The sequence below is a fragment of the Chelmon rostratus genome, chromosome 9, assembly GCF_017976325.1.
Source record: "Chelmon rostratus isolate fCheRos1 chromosome 9, fCheRos1.pri, whole genome shotgun sequence".
NCBI lineage: Eukaryota > Metazoa > Chordata > Actinopteri > Chaetodontiformes > Chaetodontidae > Chelmon > Chelmon rostratus.
In genome coordinates this window covers 10,036,673-10,056,781 of record NC_055666.1, presented here as the reverse complement: position 1 = coordinate 10,056,781, position 20,109 = coordinate 10,036,673, and the positions used below count along the sequence as shown (strand labels likewise).

Below are 20,109 nucleotides of genomic sequence, written 5' to 3'. Positions count from 1 at the left end.
CGGAGCATTTAAAACAGACAGACATTATTTATTAACTCCTACTGGACAAATTGGGCCTGGTAGGTAGCTTAAAAGGCCTAATGAAGCTTGATAGTCCTGAAGTGCAGCATCACATGCATTTTCATTTTTATTTTTTATTTTTTTTTGCAGCTGCATTCGCTGCCCTTCAAAAACGTCACATAAAAGCCGATGAAAGATGTTTCTCACTTGATCATGCAAGTGCAATATTACATATCTGGGTAGCTGGGTAGTCTACAGTACACTGTGGCCTCAAGTGAGAGTCAAAACAGACTATGGTCTACAGTAGAGCTATAGGGGCAATGTTTTCTCAATGTTTTTACAAAATAAACACTTAATCCAATTAATTAAAATGCAGTTTTACTTTTTGCTGAAATTAATGAAGTAATGACTAATGTTTTTTTCTTTGAAGGGAGACAGGTTATTACAAGGGATATGGTTTAGTTGGGAAATCACCAAACTTATCTGGTCATTGATGCTGAAATGGTTAAATATGGGAACGGGTGCCTGATTTGGAAAGAGTTTGACCTTTTCTGATTATTTTAATGACTGTCAGCGATGGAATAATTAGATCATTTACTTAAGTAAAAGCAACACTATACACAAAAGACACAAGTGAAAGTCTTGTGTTCAGGATTTTGCTTAAGTAAAACTACAAGAGTATTAGTGTCAGTGTTACAGAATATTACTGGATCTTTATAACTATTGCACAAATACTTTAATGTACTGTACAGAGGTTGATGTGGAGCTACATTTTAATTGATTTATAGACTATTGGGTGGTTTAATCTATAATGAGGAATCATATTATACAAATTGATTTGGAATGTGAAATCTTCACTTGAAAAGTGACCGTCTGTTAAATTAATGTAGTCAAGTCAAAAAGTGCAATTTGTCCCTCAGAAATATGGCAAAGTATAAAGCGTCAAAGGTAAATGCTCAAGTAAAGCACAAGTACCTCAAAGTTACACTTAAGTACAGTGCTTGAGTTAATGAACGTAGTTACTTTCCACCCCTGGTTACTATCATTTCAAAAAACGTCTGTGTAGAAAGCAACATAAAAGTAAGGGCAGGAAAAATTAGGTCAGAGTACTGTCAGTGTTATTTTAAGAATATTTAGTTCAGTGTTTTCACAAGTTCTGGTGACCCTGCAACCTCTCAGACAGCCTTTTGTTTATAAGCTACAAGCAACAACAGGAACTGCTTGTTTTGATACATTGTAGCAAAGGCTGTCTGGCTGTCTGTGTTTGCTGCGCGCTGATTGGTCACTCGGTGAAGGAGGTGTGGTCTCGCCATAACAATGCATTTCAAGGAACATACACGCGCCAAGGAATGTTTTCTGTCGCTGAGTAGCTAACGTTAACTTTTCACACGTTTAACGGTTTTGCCTGCTCAGGTAAACGCTGCCGTTAACGTACAGGCCATTTTTCGGTTTCCGGAGAAAACGGACAACGCTACCCTATGCAGCAGTTGGAAGCGTGTGTTAGCTGGCTAGCGTTAGCAGGCTAATAGCAGCTCCGTCCGACATTGTCAGAAATCTGTTGGAGGAAACAGCAGTCGGTTGAAAGTCAGGTAGCGTTAACGTTACTTTCCGCCATGTGATGGTGTCCTGTTAGAGGAGGTTACGTGCAAGGTTAACTAGATGGGACTTGACATTTCGGAGGTTGAAACACCTGCCATCTCCCCTTCTCACCGAGCAAGCAAACTCGCTCAGATAGTAAGATGTGGGCTCTGTTGCTGGCCAACTCGCATAGCTAAACCTTTCCACAATGCTGGTGTCTGTTTGTAGTGTAACATGTTACATGGCTGTAATATGCAGTGGTAATTGAGCAGATGTCCTAACTATGCACTAGCGTGCTGGCTAAATAGCTTGCCAACAGCAGTTACTTGCAGCTGGCGAGTCCTGCTATGTTTGGACAAAGCGTTAGCCTAGCTTGGCTAAAGTTAGCTGCTCTCCTTCAGCAGGGGACGTCGAATTTGCCCTGGCAATGAGAAACTTAACGGTTGCCACAACGATAATGCTGCTCATTTTCGTAGTGATGTGTGCAGGGCTTTACGTGATACGTGTAAAACACGGTGTAACGGTACGGTGGCCTCCTTAATTGCATAGTAGCTAGCAGTCCCGCTTGCCTACCACATCTTTTGTTGTTGCTTTGTCTTTTGAGCACATGGCTTTTCATGTTTTTGTTCAGGCACGCTACAGCGACCCCTATTTCTCCATGTCCCCGAAAATGCCGCATTAATTACACTCCCACACTTCCAAATTCACTATGTTTTAGCATTTTGGTTAAAAACGGCACATCTAACGGCCGTTGCAACACCCTGAAAGTGAAAATGTAATTAAGGAATGTTTTTTTTTTATCTGAGAAGAGATAGCGTATGTGTCCCTTTTCCTTTATCAGAAATGACATAAATTTAGTTATTAGTGGCCTAGATCTGTATCAATCTAAATAGGCCCCTGTAGCAGACACCATATGTTTTTTTCTTATAGTTAATAACACTGTCTGGCGTTTTAAACATGTATGGACTTTTTCCAATTGTATCTTCTATTGATGCATAGTAATTGAACATCCTACAGGGATCTTAGAGCAAGTGAATATAAATTTCAGTGCCAATATTTAAGCCTTTTAAAAACAGTTATCATGGAGGCAAATGTTATCTCACAAGAGAGAAAGGACAGTATGGAATTAGACATTATGGGAGTCAACTATTATTGCAGACCGACTGTATGTTGATATCTAAAGATAATGTTGGCATCGGTCAAAAGAGATGTCTGATGCATTTGTCTTATACAGTCATTGTACTCTGCTCCATATGCAATAAAATCTAAGAAGTCTGATTAAGGTCAGTGAAACTGAAACATTGCAATAAAATAAATGAACAGAACAAAAAGGGGCACATGCTTCATATGTGCTTTAATAAAATATAAAGTCACTTTTTCAGTTTTCTCAAATATGACAGTGCCCGACATTCATAATTCCAGGGGGGATTACACTGTTGACATAAACTTAGATTGCCTGAGATTTAACCTAAACATAGAGAACATTTTTTCCCCCACGACTTTCTTTGATGATTAGACTGTGTTCTCTGTTGAGAGAGAAAAATATAAATGAGCTCTCTCTGTAGCACGAGAAACAGTTCTGAATTTGTCATTTGGTTTGTTTTTGCAGGGTTAAGACAATCAGAGGCAACATACAAGTGCCTCCACTGTACGGTTTCCTTTCCCAGAGTGTGACTCGTCTGCACGACGTCACCAATGCGACCATGGGAAATAGCAGTAAATAGGCTGCCACCAACAGCCCCCTTAAACCCGAGGAGGTTCCTTGGAGAGCCCTGCAACGCCCCAGTGCACCTCAGGAGAAGGTAAAAGCTCTGTCTTTCCACCAGACGTTTTTTCTTTTAAAAATACATCTTATTTATTTTGTTGTATCTAACTTAAAAATATTAAGATTAAGATTGTAATACTTTTAGCATCAATCAAATGTCAGCTTTGTGTGCGACTCATGGTGCCTTACCACAGGCACAAAAAAAGGCAAACGCACCTTTCTTTTCCCTGAATTTAAATTAAAATGAAAAAGCACTTGTTAGAGCTAAAGACAATCTGTCTGTTAGTCATCAGATGTAATCATTACATCACACATTTTCTTGCGTGCAAAGAGGCATATGAAATATTTTGACAGAATAATAGACCATGACGTATTGGATATCAGCACATACTTATACATAACTGTAGAGCACATGAAACCAGGGGTTATGGGCGTAGATACCATTTAAAATTTTCTTGGACTGAATTATCCTCACTGTTAACAGGGTTGTGCAATGGATTTTTTGTCCGTTGAGCATCCCTGACTCTGCAATGACGTCAAGTATGTTAAAGGGTTTCCAGTAGAATCTCCTTCATTGGGAACATTAGAACCTCAAGTATCAGTTTATTGTTGCCTGCAATATGTTCCCAGCTTCTATCCAGCCAAACTACATATTGACTCATTATAATAAGGGTGATTTTCAAGCACCTCTGTGTCAGCATACCCTAAACCAAAACTCAAAAGTATGACTTATTTCCCCACAACATATTTAAGGTCTCAAAGTAAAAAAAATATTGCTACATTGTGTCGATGAGAGTAATTAGTGGCATACATACATACCTGCATACCTGTAATGTAAATTAGGGATGTGCTGATTCAATATCTGATGTGGGACCAATACTGACTGGAATAGCATAATAAGAAATTTAATTGTTTATTTTGAATGTTTTGTTTTTACCAAGTTACTTGTTTACATTACTTGTGTGAATTATGATTTATCAAGTTTGTTTGCACTAGTTTGTGACTTAATTGCGATTTAATTGCCAAGTTGCATGTGCATGATTATTGTTTTAATGAAGTTCAGTAAATGTATATCTATGAATGTGTTGTTACATTTTATTTTATAAAGTCAGGAAAGAAATGTTTATGTCAAGCCTGATGGTGCCTTATACATAATGACGTGTATGACGTTACAGCCCACCAGTGAGACGCCAGTGGGGGAGACGAGACAGACCTGTACTGCACAGCTCCCTGGTCCAGGATGAGAACTTCCATCATCTGCTTTTCTCCCAACATCACCAACAGGTTCCTTTAGATGAGTCCAGACAATACAGCCACACCAGCACACCACCACGCATGCTTCACCCTGCTGCTCACCTGCCCCAGCAGAGCCCCATCATGGTGGATCTACACGACCAGGTAATAACAGAATAAGAACAACCACAATGGGAACATTTTTTAAACCTGATTTACTGTCTTATTTTCCTCTGTAATGTGCAGATTTAGTATCAGATGCTGTGTAGTGGTATATAATGAGTTATGTTTGGAAGACAGGCTTCTGTTTTTGGCAGATTGTGGAGTCACCCCATCTCCCCCCCGCCCCACTTCTTTCCTTACAAGATGCACCAGGGATCAGTTCCAATATCATACACTGTTACGACGGTGACGACCCACGGATTTCCCATCCACACCGGGCAGCCCCTTCCAGGGTGCAACACTCAGCAGCTTCCAGCATGCTCGGTAATGTTCAGCGGACAGCTCTCTCTGCTCTGCTGCCTTCCTCCTCCTGTGAGTTTGAAAAGGAAGAGCCCAGTTGTCAGTGGCATCCATGTAGCACACCATACCAGCCATGCAATCTGTCACTGTTCATGACTAACAAATAAGCTGCTGCTGTTATTGTGCAGGACTTGTGGTTGATGTTAGCACAAATATTCGGAACAATTAAGCAACATAAAATATGATTCTGTTGTACATTTAATTTATTTGTGATAACCTCAGAATGATAGTGTGGTGTTGTGGCAATACTGTCAGTGCTGTGGTTTTATGTAATGCATTGCTTCTGTTCACTACATGCTTACAACATGCTGTCATTAGCACTGCCTTACTGCGAATGTACAGATTTGCTTTGGTTAGGTGGACGCTTCTTAAGTGTTGAGTTAGATTTTTAACATAAAATGAAAACAAGAACGTTGTCTTACATAAATTTATGTCGGTATTTGTGTTTATTTTTCGTCTCCTCAGCTCATACAGGCATGTACCATGCAGCATATGCCAGTGTCTTATCAAGCCTTTCCACCCCTGATCTCCAGCGAACATTTTGTATTGCACCCAACCCCATCTGTACCCCCCCACCAGCCGCCGCACCTTACTCCTTTGAGCCAGTTTGTCCCTTTACAGCCTCAACACCCACGCATGGTGAGTAGTTGACATCATACTCATATTTATCAATGAGACCACAGTACGGTGAATGCAAAACGTAAACCTTAATTTGTTAATGTGCATACATATGTCATATCTAACAACAACAACAACCTTCACATCTCTCTGTCCACTCAGCCTCTACAGAGGGTAGAGAATGAAGTTGACCTAAGAGGGGACCAGCACCCATTAGGGACCTTCTCCTATCCTCCCTCTCATCACCCACCAGCGCTGCCTCCTTCTCTGCCCTTACAGTATCTTCCTCAAGAGCCTCTGCATCAGGAGCTTCCCTTTGGAGTGGTAAGACAGCATCTGAGACATTTTCAGACCTTTATTTTCCAGGGGAAATGACAGTGCACTTACTATCCGTGTTGCATCAATTGAATTAATTTTATGATAAGGAATTTTTGTTAAATACTGCTGGAAAGTACTAAACAAAATGTGAGATATTTAGTAAGATAATTCCAGCCTGCTGGTTTTCCTTCATGCTTTGGCTAGTATGGCTGTAAAACAGCATACCATGTGATATTAAAGGGTTTTAAATTTAACTTGGCAAACCCACAGTACAACTGCGTTCTCATACTGCAAGAGGGTGCATTTAAGCAGGAGTTAGTAGGATGAGTAAAACAAAATTTCAATTGACCTTTTTCACAGTATAATTCTTTACCTGTCGCACACGGCTCTAACTAATAACATTAATTGCTATATTGCATTGCAGTAATTGTTGGAAATGGATGGAAAGGATCATTAATAATATTTGTTCCACTTGCACTTTTCCTGTTGTGACAGATGGAAATGTCTGTTTAAAAGGTTTATGAAGCTAATTAATTTTGGAAACCAGTGTTCTGATTTATTCATAAAGCTAAATGGGTTTTTGAGTACAAGATGGACAAACCTTTCACAGGGAGGAAATGAAAAGATGATGCCGACAAAGCAAACACATCTTTTAAATCCAAAATAGGAAGAAGTTTATCTTGCTCTCGCATTCACTTGAATCTATCAAAGTATTAATAATATAGAGTCTTTTGTGTCTGAAAAGTCTGCCAGTTAAGGCAAAATCTAACTTTTTAACTCTTTTTTAAAAAAAATAAGTGTAATGTTATTGCTGGCTTTCAAATTGTTTTCCCACCTTAACTGTAACTGTAATTGTCTTAGTTATAAGTTAAAGATTAGATGTCATTTAGCATGCATGTGTGTGTGCGCAGTCTAGGAAGTAATTGTTATAATATTTCACCAAGAAGTTCTCACTTTTTCCGGACCAATGTTCAATGCAGAAAGACTTTTCTTAAACTTGCTATCATTAGTAAGTGAAATGGAAAAAGATGGTTCACTTTGATCACAGACTTCTGTTTTATACAATGCCTTTAATCTCGGTGTGTTTCTCCTCAGCCATATCCCCACATGCTGCCCAGGCGAGTTAGTGGACAGAGATATCGGTTGCAGCAACCTCTACCCCCTCCTCCTCCCCCTCCATCTTACTACCCAGGCTTCCTCCCTTACTTCCTGTGAGTATCTGTAGTAAAAGCAGCCAGTTTATGAAGTATCGCATCCTTAATCATGCAATTCTTTTCTTGAATGTAAAATGTCTGATTAGACTAAGTTATCTGCATCTCTGCTTTGAGTGAGGAGGCAGGACAGAAACAGTGATTGACTCAGTGCTGGTATTTGCAGCTTGCTGCTTATAGTCACAAGGAAGCTGGTTGTGATGATGCTTGCTCAACAAGTTGTGTCTCTCTCTGCTCAGGTCAATGCTTCCTGTGCCTCCAGCAGCAGTGGGCCCAGCCATCAGTCTAGATTTGGATGTAGATGATGTGGAGATGGAGAACTATGAGGTTAGTGTGATGGTTTGTGGAAAAACAATCTTTTTTCGCACATTGAATATATACAGTCTATACCAAAGCGTTGGAACTGTTTTTGCTGAGTGGAAGTAAGTCGCCGTTAGTTTGGTCGCCAAGTGTTCAGTCCTTTGTAATTCACTGGAAATAACACTGAATCTCATATAATGTTGCTGATGCTTGTGCCATTTGAAAAATGGTGAAGTATTTAGAACGGTTAACAATATAAGAAGTAATAAATTAATCGTGATTAGGCATGCACCGATACCAAAAACTCACGGTACGATAATACCTTGATATAAAATCCATGACAGTTATTCTGATATTTAAAAAAAAAAGAAAGAAAGAAAGGAAATAACTTGAGGAAATAGTGTACATCCTTTTTTATTGATATAAACCTAGACTGACCTAAGCATGTGCAAAAAATTGGCATGCATTGTCTTGATGAATGATTGATTGAACCATGTGCAATTTCAAAACAAAAACCAGGCAGCAGTCAGGAGCAGTCCTTTTATAAAATAATTAATAGAGCTGTTCCATCAGGTGATCACATCCATGATTCCCCCCCCCACAACATCCAAACTCCAAATGCTTTGATTGGTTGGGGTCATACGTGTACTCTTGCCAGTCACCTGACCAAGACACAGCAAGGGCTTATGTCACTATGATCGTTAGACCTGAGACCTCGTTTCCAGCAAAAAAGCTTGTTGTTGTTGTGATTTGAGCTTTTCTGAGTGGCGATGTGCCAAATGGCTTCTGGCGTTTGATGTGTTTCCCGTAGTGTAGTTGACTGTTGCTGGCAGTATTTGCAAATTGTTTTGCATTTGTCAGTTTCATTATCGCCACGGTCAGTTCTTCAAACGGGAAAACTGAAATCCTGCCAAACATCAGGTCCTAAAATCGACGAAGCATCCTCAATCCATTTGCCGTTATCGGCACATCAGCACGTCAGTTATCAGTAATTTCCTCGTTGGGTTTGTTATTAGTAGTGCTTGGCTTGCATGCAAAGGCTGATGGGAGTCTGTCTTCTTGTCGGCTATAATTGCGCCCTCTGCTGTTCAAACAAAAATGTTACAATTTTAGTTAGAGATAGCACATAACAATGCAATGTCATGGTCGATGGCATCACAGTCCCACAACCCACAAGATTCATATGTACAGTCAAGTTCACATTTATTAGATGTGGTCATAAATTGTAAAATAGCAGCAGACATTGTTTAAGAAAAGGTTACCTCTTTCCTTTTTTCACTACGTATCTCTTAAGTTTGCAGGTGTGACAAAAAATTATTTGGTGGCACACGTCAGTTTCTTTTTTCTCTCTGTAGGCATTACTGAATCTGGCAGAGAGGTTGGGTGAAGCCAAACCACGTGGACTCACTAAGGCAGATATAGAGCAACTTCCGTCCTACAGATTCAACTCAGAGAATCATCTATCTGAACAAACGCTGTGAGTCTTTCTCTCACCTTTTAAAATAAACAAACCATTTGCATTTAGTCAATATAGATACATCCGCTGTATGTCCAAATAACACTTTCCTTTCCTCCTCTCAGGTGTGTTGTGTGCTTTAGTGACTTTGAGTGTAGGCAGCTACTTCGGGTATTACCTTGTAACCACGAATTCCATGCGAAGTGTGTGGATAAATGGTTAAAGGTAAGTTTGTGCCAATTCCAACAATTAACCCACTGCATAGTCTTCTTATTGGTCTATGTGAATATTGCGATGCACAGTACTTAATGTCTTTTATGCTCCCTGCTTCCGCTTGACTTCCAGACCAATCGCACTTGTCCTATCTGCCGAGCCGATGCCTCGGATGTACACCGGGAGGTGGAGTGAGAACTGTGTCTATCTCTGAGTGCTGAACTGGAAAGCTGCACACCAGAGTCTGCCCCAAAACTGGGGACACCTGCCACCCAACCTGCGTCCTCCAGTAAATATAGCTTACCCACCCACTACTCCCGCCCCTTCCTAAATAATAAGCAATCCAGGATTGTTTCTGGAGCCTATTGTACCTCTGCTGTGCTTCACTGTCCAAGTCTCATGAAACCCACTGCCTATCGCAGCCTATAGCCAGAGTTCTGGGATCGCCAGCCAGTTCTTTCTCTGCCCCCTTGTTGCAGATTCCAAAGATTTTCCCTACAAAGCATTATTTGCTGCTTTTGTTTACAGGGTTTCATTTTTATTTGGTGGATTTGGTTGTGGTGTTCATGAATAGTGGGAGTCCTGCATCGGAGGAGGTGAGTCGGGAGCCTGGAGGATGATAGGCTGGACACCTTGTGCAATTAGCAGAAAAATAATAGGAATACTTCAACATGGGTATCTGTGTTTGGAGGCGATGCCTGACCATCATAGATGCATGTTTGTGTAGGTGTTGGGCAAAGTGACTTGTTAATAATGTATGTTCTGCAATAATGTATTGATCATTTCAACAGTTTTACCCCTTATTTGTTTTAGATTTGCCAATGCTATTGTGAAAGCGTGACTTGCTGTGGTTAAATGCAGATTCTGTTAAGCCTGAGGTTATGGACTGCGAGTGATGGGACATACTGTGGGGTATCTTCTACCACAGATTATCCACTCTGGAACACAGATCTGTACAAAAGCAGTCATGGATTAATGGACTGCGTCTTTTCGAGGTCATCTGGCGTAACTGCACAAGTGCTACATCCACCCTCCATGTCAGCATTGTTCCTCTGGCAAGTGTGTACAAGTGTGTGTGGGTGTGTGTGTGTTTGGATGTGTGTGTGTGTGTGTGTGTGTGTGTGTGTGTTTGTGTGTGTTTGGATGTGTGTGTGTGTGTGTGTGTGTGTGTGTGTGTTTGGATGTGTGTGTGTGTGTGTGTGTGTGTGTGTGTGTGTGTTTGTCCTGTTCACAGAGCCAATGCATTGTGTAACCACTGGATACAGGGCAGCATGCTAGGTTTTGCATGAATTGTTGATTCAGACTAGCAATATTTTAATCAAGCATTGCCACCAAAATTATCGAAATTTAAGAAAAAGAAGAGACAAAGACGCATACTAAAAGAACTGCTTGCTTATTCAGAAAGCGCCATGAGGGAAGACTAGCATGTGGTTCCACCCTGACTACGTTTAAGGATGGGAGTCCTCGTCCGAAGGCTGTGCTGATGCCATAGAGCTCTGGAGGCCTGTGCAGAAAGCAATATGTGCAGTGAGTGGCGAGTTTTAAATGAACTTTCTTCCCCTTTTAGGGAGACTGGGCTTTTTATTTCTTTGTGAGCCAAATCCAATACACAGATATAGCCTATACTGTTCAAGATTTCAGATCTGCCTTCTTATGACCTTGACAAGCACAAACCTATTACTAATCCTGAAAATACTGTCATTTCCACTTGTTTTAAAAGTATGCCGTTTTTAAGAAAAGGTTTATTTATTGGTTTTATCTTCTAGAGAAAATACATTGAAGGAAACAGTTGGAGCACTAACAATGTGTTTGGTATGTGTTATATTCTGGTAACTTGGTCAGGTCATTGTCTTAGGCCATGGTAATGGTGTTGTAAAAGAGCAACTGTATGTATAGCTTCAGCGTGAATGCTTTTAGATAAACGTTTGAAGACAGAAGAATGTTGAAAACCCTTGTAGAAGTCACTGGTGACGCTCCATGATACGCCAGCTGTCTGTATCCCACAGTGATCAGGACAGGGTTCAAATGATACAGAGCCGGAGTGCTCAGTAGTGTAGAAACACTGTTAGACTTCTAGTTCCCTGCTTGTGTTCACACTAAAACAAACAAAAAAAAAACAAAAAAACAAAAAAAAAACAGGATACATTTGGGGTGGGAGGGAAAAGAGCAACAAATGGACTTTTGCTTTGAATTCACTCTTGTCTCTTAACTGCCCCATTAAGCACTAACAGGCAGTTGTAACCTTTGCTTTTCTGTGTAAAGGGATCTTGCCTTTTTCTTTACTTTTGTTTAAGTGAATGTGAGTCTTTGATGTGTGTACCACCTTCAAGAGAAAAAAAAAGAAGCCATTTTAATGAGTTAACCCACAGCTTTGAGAATTAACCTATGTGTACATATCTATTCGCTGGCATATATTGTAAGTTAAAAAAAATCACTCAGGGCCTCTCGGTATAGAAAAATAAAGGAGAACAGTCCATTTCAGATGGAAAGGATGCCATGAAAAGGGTATATCTGAATTTAGTTTGGTCGTTTTCCTCAGACCATAAATAATTTAATGTAATCAATTATAATATTCTGTTTTGTCGGAAATAGTAGATATTACATCATTTAAAGACAGGCATGCAAGAAAAAAGACCAATAAATATGTTATAAGTATTCACTGAAAAGAGGCAATGTACACTGCAACTCATTACAAGTGTATTATTCAAACCTGTTTGACTTCTGTTCCTTTACTCGAACCACATGTTCAACATAGCGGTTGTGATCCCATTTCTAAATGTGCCGCGGTGCACACTATTCTACCTACTTCACTCCCAAATCTACTTCAGAGGTGTTTGCATGACTTAAAAAAAAAGTAAAACAAGTGTGTTATAGTGGAGGATATCTCAAAATCTGGTGGGGACCTATTTAATGGTGCACAATATGCATGCTTGTCAACCAGATCCCAACTGATTTTTAGCTCTAGTTGGCTTTGGGTTCTGGGGGTTTGGATCTTAACGCTCAGCTGATAACTGCCATGCATTGTACTGCACACATTTGTAATAGAACTGAATGACTACAAGATTTTATTGCGCTAACTTCATTTTATAGGAAAAAAAAAACTGGTCTTGAATCCAGAACTTCTTACATACATTGTGTTACTGTTATTGCCCTAACGACTGAAAAATACATGCTCTGAAACTACTGTAGTTTATCAAAAGCCATAGTGAAAAGGTGCTAGATGTTCTGCTTTTAGGTATGAAAACTCACTTGCGTGAATGCAATAGTTTGTCATGGATCCCATGTATTCTTAAAGCATGTTATACTAATACCCCGAAACAATGTCAGTGAAAATCAATATAGTTTAAGGGATTAAAAAAAGAAAAAAGTGTTGTCATACTTATTTCAGTGTAGTACTGTACCTGCCTATCAGGCTCTTGCTCTCAGTGTATCAATATCTTAAAATGTATTGTTCACATATAGATACCTTAATTCATGTTAATGTTAGCACTATTATTTTTGGAGTAAATATTTAATTGACAGTATCCAGATACCATATTAAATAAGAGATCCTCCCATTAAGGCCTAGGTAATGAGGTCATTTCTAATGACAACTGAGAATAGAGTCTTGTAGTCTTTCTGTTAAGAGTTATTGAATAATCTCACAGCTTGTGTGGTGCAAAAATGTGTTCCAATAAGCAGCTAAAATTTATTTAGGATTTGTGATTGATTGCTCAGTAGACGCCATTTATTGTTTACCAATGACTTTTGCTGTGGTGGGATAGTGGTTTACTGTTCTTACTCTCCCTGGCCTCTAGGGGTCCTTGCCTGAACACCAGACTACCCACCCGCCAACAGAGCCAGGGGCATGTGTTCTGTGTTAGGCAGATATTTTGCTTTGGTACTTGCACATTTACAGTTACCTCATTTTTTCCATGTTTGTATTGGGGGGTGGGCGGAGAAAACAACTAATATATATTATATATAGGAAATGGTTCTTATTAATGTTATAATTTTTCATTCCATTGGAATCATATTGTTTGTAGCATTTAACATAACTAGTTAGTGTATTATATATACATCTGTATACTGTTTGAAATTTTTAAGATTTGTACTTTTTTTAAATGAAAGTTGCTAGTTATGCTTTACCAAGTAGTGCAATCATATTTTTTTTTAATTGTTGTGGCTGATTTGAAAGGGTTGTTCACTAATAAATGTATGATGTATACCAATATCAGACTTGTCTTATTTGACTTAAGCTACTAAATAGTTACACATAAAGTATGTGACACTAATCCCTCGGTCTATTTAAAATGTCATGAAAAGAATTAGGTCCTTCTCAAAAGAAACTAAAATATTCCCTTACTCATTAAGATCACCAACAGCAAAAAGCAGCTGATGTTATGCAGCAGTACCACAAGTGTCGTACATTCTCAATGAACCCACATTTTTAAAATGTTTTTAATTCATAGTTGGAAAATTACATCTTTACATGAGCCCATTCAGATGTTACAGGCAAAACAGGCATCTATGAGTAACCACAGGCACACTATGGGCAGACTTGAACTATACTAGATAAAGCCACATGTAAAAGCTGTGGCCTCTGTTAAATATTGTATTTTTAAATGAGCTTGAGGCAGTCTGCTTTACATAGTAACAACCTGCATTTGGTCATTTTATGACACAGATGAGTCAAAAAAAAAAAAGGTAAATTTGGGTTTTTTTTTAAATATCTAACTTATGTACAGGTCATGGCTCATTTAAAACAGGGTTCCCACAACTCCTATGTCCAAATCCACCAACCTGCTCCCTGAAGTAGTACATGTGCTGTCCACACCACATAGATTAACCATCACAGCAGTACCAAACCCAATTTAGACACTTAGACCAGTTCTGTACTTGTCTGTCATTGGGAGGGAAGCATGTGCAGACTTAGGGGCAAAAGGAAGTTGAATTAGGACACATGGATCAAACATTGAGTCTTTGACAAAAAGAAAAAAAAAATGTAAAAATTGCAAAGGCAGTCACAGTCATAGAAACCAATACTTCTCCATGCTGCATCCTCTGTGTATCAGTAGGTATTAATACAACCTGCCTTCCTCAGTTGCCCAGACATGAACTTCACTGGGATATAGTTCTGGCTTTGCACAAAGCTATTCTACCATTTCAGTACATTTCAGTAGATGATTAATCCTTTGTGGCAACACTTACTGGTGAGAAAGGACAATAATGAACTGGTAGCTAGTACAGACAATGGAAAACAAACTTCTTTGTCCACACAGATGCAAAGATGAGTTCAAGGAAGGACTTCAAGAAATATTTATTTGATAAAATTCAAGACTTTCCAGGCTATTGGGAACCCCGTAAACACAACCAAACAAGGACTGGATGCAGGGTAGTAAATTTTTTCCAGGTTAGCATTTTATCGCAATGATCCCTTGGGCAAAATGGCCATTTAACAAAAGAAGAAAAAGGAGTGGGTGGGCATTGTAGGAAAATGTGTTTCCATGTTGTGGAGGTATGTCATCTATTAATCGTCCGTAAGGTCTTGAACAAAAAGGACCTCGGAGCGGCTGAGTCCCGCCTCTTTCAGTGTGGGAGGGTTGGGCTGCTCTTCAGTTGGAAGGCAGGGCAGGACTCGGCGAGGGAAGTTTGTTACTATCTGAAACTTCTCTGGGGATTCTTTCAGAGAGAAAAGGAAGTCGTATATTACCTGTGAAAGAAGAAACAATCAAGTGAATTGGCAAATAACCTTAAGTGGTAATGTTTGGCAAATATAGAGATGTGCCTTATAAATAATTCAATTTTTGATGTTTTAACTCATTGAGACAGATTGAGATACAATATCTGGGGAGGGGGAGTGAGCCCAATCACACACTTGTTACATCAACACAAAGAATGCTTGGGCAAAACTGGGGAAAACCTGGGCAACTGGGCTCATATTTCTTGGGGAGCACTTAGACATCATATCCAGTTACTGGCCTGAGTTTTGTGTTTCTAGCTCATTCCAGCTCAGGCGATTTAAACCGTAGCAGCATAATGCTAAAAACACACAATAGTACATGGAGTCTTGATAACAGTGGTACTCACCGTCAGAGATTGCCCAAAGAGGAATCGTCTCTCTACTCGTGTATCGTTGGGCAGCTTAAACACTATTTTGACACTTTCTGGATCATCTGCAGGTGGCTCTGGGGGAAGACATTCAGACTTCCTCTCCTTCTCCTCTTCGAGTGTCTGGAGTCACACAAAAAAATTTGACAACTTGAATGAAAAAAGCAAGGATTTTGTTTATGTAAGGAGAAGACTGTCTCATTTAAACAAATCGTTACTTAGGGTCTCCACATGTAGACTGCCATGAACAACATAAATGTAATGGAAATTAAGACTCACTCGTCGTCTCCGCTCCTCGGCAAGAGCAGTCTGCCGGACCTTCTCCTCCTCTTGCCTTAGCTGCTCTTCCTCCTCCCTTTTCTTGCGGTCCTTCTCCTGGTCAGCACGGAGGGAGGCCAGATAGGCCTCATCCTGCTGCTGCCTTAGCACTTGGGTCTGGTTCCTCTCCTCCCTGAAACAAACATTTGTCTGTATTTATTAACGATGAAACTTTGTGGTATAATAGCAGTCACATAAAGTAACCTGATTAGTGAGGCTAGATTTTATTCACAATTTATTTTGAGTTTACATAGAACATGAAGCACAAGTAAAGCTTCACAACTGAAAACCAGTGATATGTCTGTAAGGTTTGTTTAAAGTTAGCGTGAAATATCATGTCTCACATGTTTTGGACTGTAACTATGAGCAGAAAATGAACTGAACTGCTGGATCATCAGGTGTCAAAATTTGAGCTTCAATCCTAATCTCAAAACCATCCTAACATGTAACCTCCAGTCTTCACCAATGTAAATGGGCGTGCGATGTCTCACATCCAGCAATCTAGTGTGAACGTGTTGATTTCCAGTACCGTTCAAGGCGCTCTGACATCAGATGTGTTTGGTTAGCATCCATGATGAAGGTAAGCTGATTGATGAGGTCCTCTGACTGAATGAGACCCTCGAGCCTGCCCACCACCGTCATCCTGCGGTCCTTCAGCATTATCATGGCCAGGAATGGGTAGGTGTTCTCCCGCAATGCTTGGGACACTGAAATACACCCAAATACTTAACAGTCGAAATTGCTGCTACCACACATTTTACATAATCAATTAAATGGTCAACCCATCTAAACACATACAAACAAAAATACACACAAACAACAAACTATATCTCTCTTAGCCCCTGTGGTAGCTAGAATGCAGATAGTTATATTTTATGTAGGCCATAGAGCTCTCTACTGGACTTCAATTGCCACCCCAACAAGGTAGAGGTGAATTGAATTGTTGTGGCATTCAAAGCATCATAAAACTACAGAGAAACTCAACATGCATTTCTGTCCAGACACAATGTCACAGTTACTACAGAAAATCCATAGAACTAGATGTCACAACACAAATATCTTTCAAGTTCCTTGTATTATTGTGGTGACAGAAGTCGAAATGGAGAAGTCAAAACCTCGGAACATGAACACAATGAGGGACAATCAGGTGTTCACCTTTGTTCTATTGTCTTTCATGAGGACAAGATAAGGAGGGGCACTTAGTCCACTTTCAAACCCTCCAGTTTCAGTTTGTCTCATAACTCTTTCATACAGGACATGGACATATGAAGCATGCTTACATGTGTAAGCAACCCATGTTCCATGATACATTAAGACCTTACTGACAACAAATGGTGGGTTAAATATTAATTTGCATACCTCTGTAGCCCTCAGGCTTGCTGGTCGAGCATGCCCAAAAGAGCATTCGTGTGTTGAGGAAGGTTACGACCTCTTCTGTACATAACGTGGAGCTGGGAAGTGACAGATCAGTAGCACAAATCAATTTAACAGGGAACCTTTTTCATGTGCGCATGGATATAAAACAGTACTTCAGAGTTTATATATGAACATACTAATATTAAATTATAACACTGTTTCCAAGTAAGTTAGAAAGCTGTGTAAAACATGAAGTAAAACAGAATGCAATCATCACCAAACAGGTGTTTTTGGAGCATTCCTCAACTTTTCCAGTCTTTTGTTGCTCCTGTCCAAACTTGTTTGAAACATGTTGCTGCATCAAATTCAGAATCAGCAGATATTTGCAAAAATCAATGAAGCTGATGAGGTAAAACATTAAATATATTGTCTTTTTACTGTTTTCAATTGAGTAAATGTCAAAAAGGATGAGTGAATCATTAAATTCTGTTTTACAAAGTGTCCGAACTTTTACAGAAATAGGGTAGAAGAGCTTCTGTGCCTTATAACAAGTGGCAAACATCAGCCAGACTGCGCCTTGAGTAAAACAAACTCAAGCAACTGTGCGACAAAGAGCAACAACAGGGCTCTATGTAACAAATTCTGATGGCTGTCACTGTACGTAGTTAAGATATTAGGTACTATACCGGCAAAACTCGTCAGTGTCTTGATGATCCTCCCCATGAAGGTACACTAATAAGTAGCGGAGCTCCCGTTTGGCATCATTCAGTGCCTGTATAAAATAAAAGTGGTGCATACATATTACAATTTTACCTTGTTCACCGACTGAAATTAACCTAAGAGTATAAAAATGTGTCTTTTTTTTACTGGTCACTGGCACTCCACATCTCTGAACTCACCTGGCTGTATGTTCCCTGGTAAAAAACAGGATGTGACCGGCCATACTTCTCCTCAAAACTGTGAATGAAAGACACAACATCTCCAACAGGGTCTGTCACACGTCCACGAGGATCTGGCCTGATGAACCTCAGGGCAAACCTTGATGAAAAAAAGAAAAGAAAACATTGTCGAGATCAATTACTTTCCTGCAGCCACAAGCTCACCCTTTGGGAATTGCAAGTTTAAATGACTGTGCCTAAATTACCTGAATATGTCCAGAAGTGTGTAATATGTAAATCTGAAAGGTAGCATTATCAAGTAGTAACTCCATCCTAGTAATCCCTGAAAAGAAGAATCAATGCATCTGTTACAATTTAAACAGCAACAAGCAACAGCATGACAGAATACTTGAAGAGAAACCCATTGTCTTATTTTGAGTGGTCAACTGACATATTTCACAGCAATGCCCAGATTACACCCCAAATCACAAACATTAAGAGAGCATGCAGACCTACCCTGGGTTGTGGCCTTGAGACAATGTAACTATATACTCTATGGTCTGCTGTGTTGACCTGCAATGGTCTGGATGGTGGAGGGTTAAACACACTGGGCACTCCTTCCTGCTCATTAAGTCTGTCTTGTACTGCAGCCTGAAACACATACATTTAAGACCATTGTACTTCAATGAACCAAAAGAAAAGAAAGACAGATAAATAAGAGCAAGGCGATACAGTTCTGAGAAGGTGTATAGGAATAAAAGTGGAAACAGATACATGAAAATCCATCTTCTTGCCATTTACCTCTATGTTCCAATTATGTTGCTCTAATGTTCGACGGCATTGGTCCATTGATTCCAAACCAGTTAGGTCCTGTTAGACATGAAAAGAAAGTCAGCCTAAGGTTTCAAAACGCTCAGAAAAGCAGGTTTGCATATAATCAGGTCTTCTTTCAGTAGCTTACATGCTACTGATTTGCTATGTCAATTATTCATAAAAGTTAGCCAGAAACCGAAACAAAAAATATATTTGCTCGGCTGCCAAACAGAATAGATTTATTAGAGTATGTCATCAACAAACATTAAATCAGGTAGCTACCTTAACTTATCGTCAACATGCACAGAGGAAAAAAACGTTTAATCGAACACAAGCAGGATGACGTTAAAGGTTAGCTAACGTTAACAGCTCTCCAAAATATCAAGTAATTTTTAACGGCTATCTTTCCCATTGCAGACTAAGAACGACAGAGCAGCCTATAGATTGATTGGGAGAGGAAAATGCCAGCACTCTTATTGTCATAAATCCAACAGTTTAGTGTATTATAGCTAAAAACAGCTGTATCGCTGAGGAAACTTTAGTGACAGCTCGCTCATGACTGCTGTGCTAATGTTAACTCAGCAAGTGTTCAGTAGGGAGCGTCACTGAAAACACAACGTTAGCCAAGTTGGCGTTATCATAAAGTCAGAAATTACATTGAAAACGCGACATGTATGATGCTGATGAACAACTGGATTGGGTATATGTCTTTAAGTAAAGTATAACAAACGTTAAGCTATTTAAGTCCACCCATGGCCCTTAAAGTCTGCTAACTTGTTAGCTAGCTTAGCTAATGTTAGCTAGCTTTGCTAACGTTAGCTCTGACTCAAGTTGACGGCTAACGTTAGGGGGCTGTGGGTAACGTTATCCAAGTTGACTGTGCAAAAAGCGTTTAAAGACGTACTGTTCCAACTATTTACGGGGATTCGTTACCAACGATAACGTATTACTATATGAGGTTCCAAACGGACACGTGTTAGTGTAGAATTTAGGCTGTCTACCTGAAATTGAAGGAGTTTTTCGGTCTGCGCCTGAGATAATTCTGGCTCCTCTGGCGCCGCCATCTTACCTCGCCAATCATCTAGCAAGGCGTAACAACGTCAACCGTCTTTTCCTGATGTTGACTGTGCCGTCATAACCTCTGCGGGCTACTGCCGCCTAGCGCTCTGGAAGGATCTCAGCGCCGGGGTTATTATACCCAAAAAACTAAAGATCTATCTAATTGATTTTTGTTACTCAAGCCCATGCTCAGTAACTGTATGTAAAAACTTTTTTTGGGGGGGGGGGGAAATGTCAGTTTTGGTCATATTATTGGTGTTTTATCTCACATTATTGAACTATAATTGAAAAATTGTCCTTTCTTTTTTATAACAGCTAAATGTCACTTATCTCCAGAATACAGAATGACAGAAACGCCTTGCTTTCTGAAAGACTTTTAAA

General features: G+C 39.7%; 2 protein-coding genes across 6 annotated transcripts; one reads left to right on the top strand and one right to left on the bottom strand.

Moving 5' to 3' along the window:
* The first annotated feature begins 1,305 nt into the window (after positions 1-1,305).
* Positions 1,306-13,425, top strand: rnf44 (ring finger protein 44). 5 transcript variants are annotated; one of them, XR_006007122.1, is made up of 12 exons: positions 1,306-1,589; positions 3,188-3,380; positions 4,519-4,741; positions 4,943-5,110; positions 5,564-5,737; positions 5,879-6,040; positions 7,130-7,245; positions 7,485-7,572; positions 8,901-9,022; positions 9,127-9,226; positions 9,347-10,251; positions 10,616-13,425. XR_006007122.1 is itself a non-coding variant. In XM_041944640.1 (11 exons), the coding sequence occupies exons 2-11, from the start codon at positions 3,274-3,276 to the stop codon at positions 9,407-9,409; spliced, it is 1,275 nt and encodes a 424-aa protein (XP_041800574.1). In that variant the 5' UTR covers positions 1,306-1,589; positions 3,188-3,273; the 3' UTR covers positions 9,410-10,382. The 5 variants fall into 5 exon arrangements, 3 of the variants coding, with proteins under 3 accessions (XP_041800574.1, XP_041800571.1, XP_041800572.1); XR_006007121.1 differs by having other exon boundaries at positions 9,347-10,273; XM_041944640.1 differs by lacking the exon at positions 10,616-13,425 and having other exon boundaries at positions 4,943-5,062; positions 9,347-10,382.
* A 1,072-nt stretch (positions 13,426-14,497) lies between these two features.
* Positions 14,498-19,739, bottom strand: faf2 (Fas associated factor family member 2). Its single transcript, XM_041944194.1, has 11 exons — positions 19,671-19,739; positions 18,658-18,726; positions 18,373-18,507; positions 18,123-18,199; positions 17,878-18,016; positions 17,665-17,750; positions 16,982-17,073; positions 16,152-16,329; positions 15,584-15,755; positions 15,284-15,427; positions 14,498-14,906 (listed from the first exon to the last, which is right to left on the bottom strand). Exons 1-11 carry the CDS (start codon positions 19,731-19,733, stop codon positions 14,724-14,726), a joined length of 1,338 nt encoding a protein of 445 aa, XP_041800128.1. The 5' UTR covers positions 19,734-19,739; the 3' UTR covers positions 14,498-14,723.
* Positions 19,740-20,109: the final 370 nt, after the last annotated feature.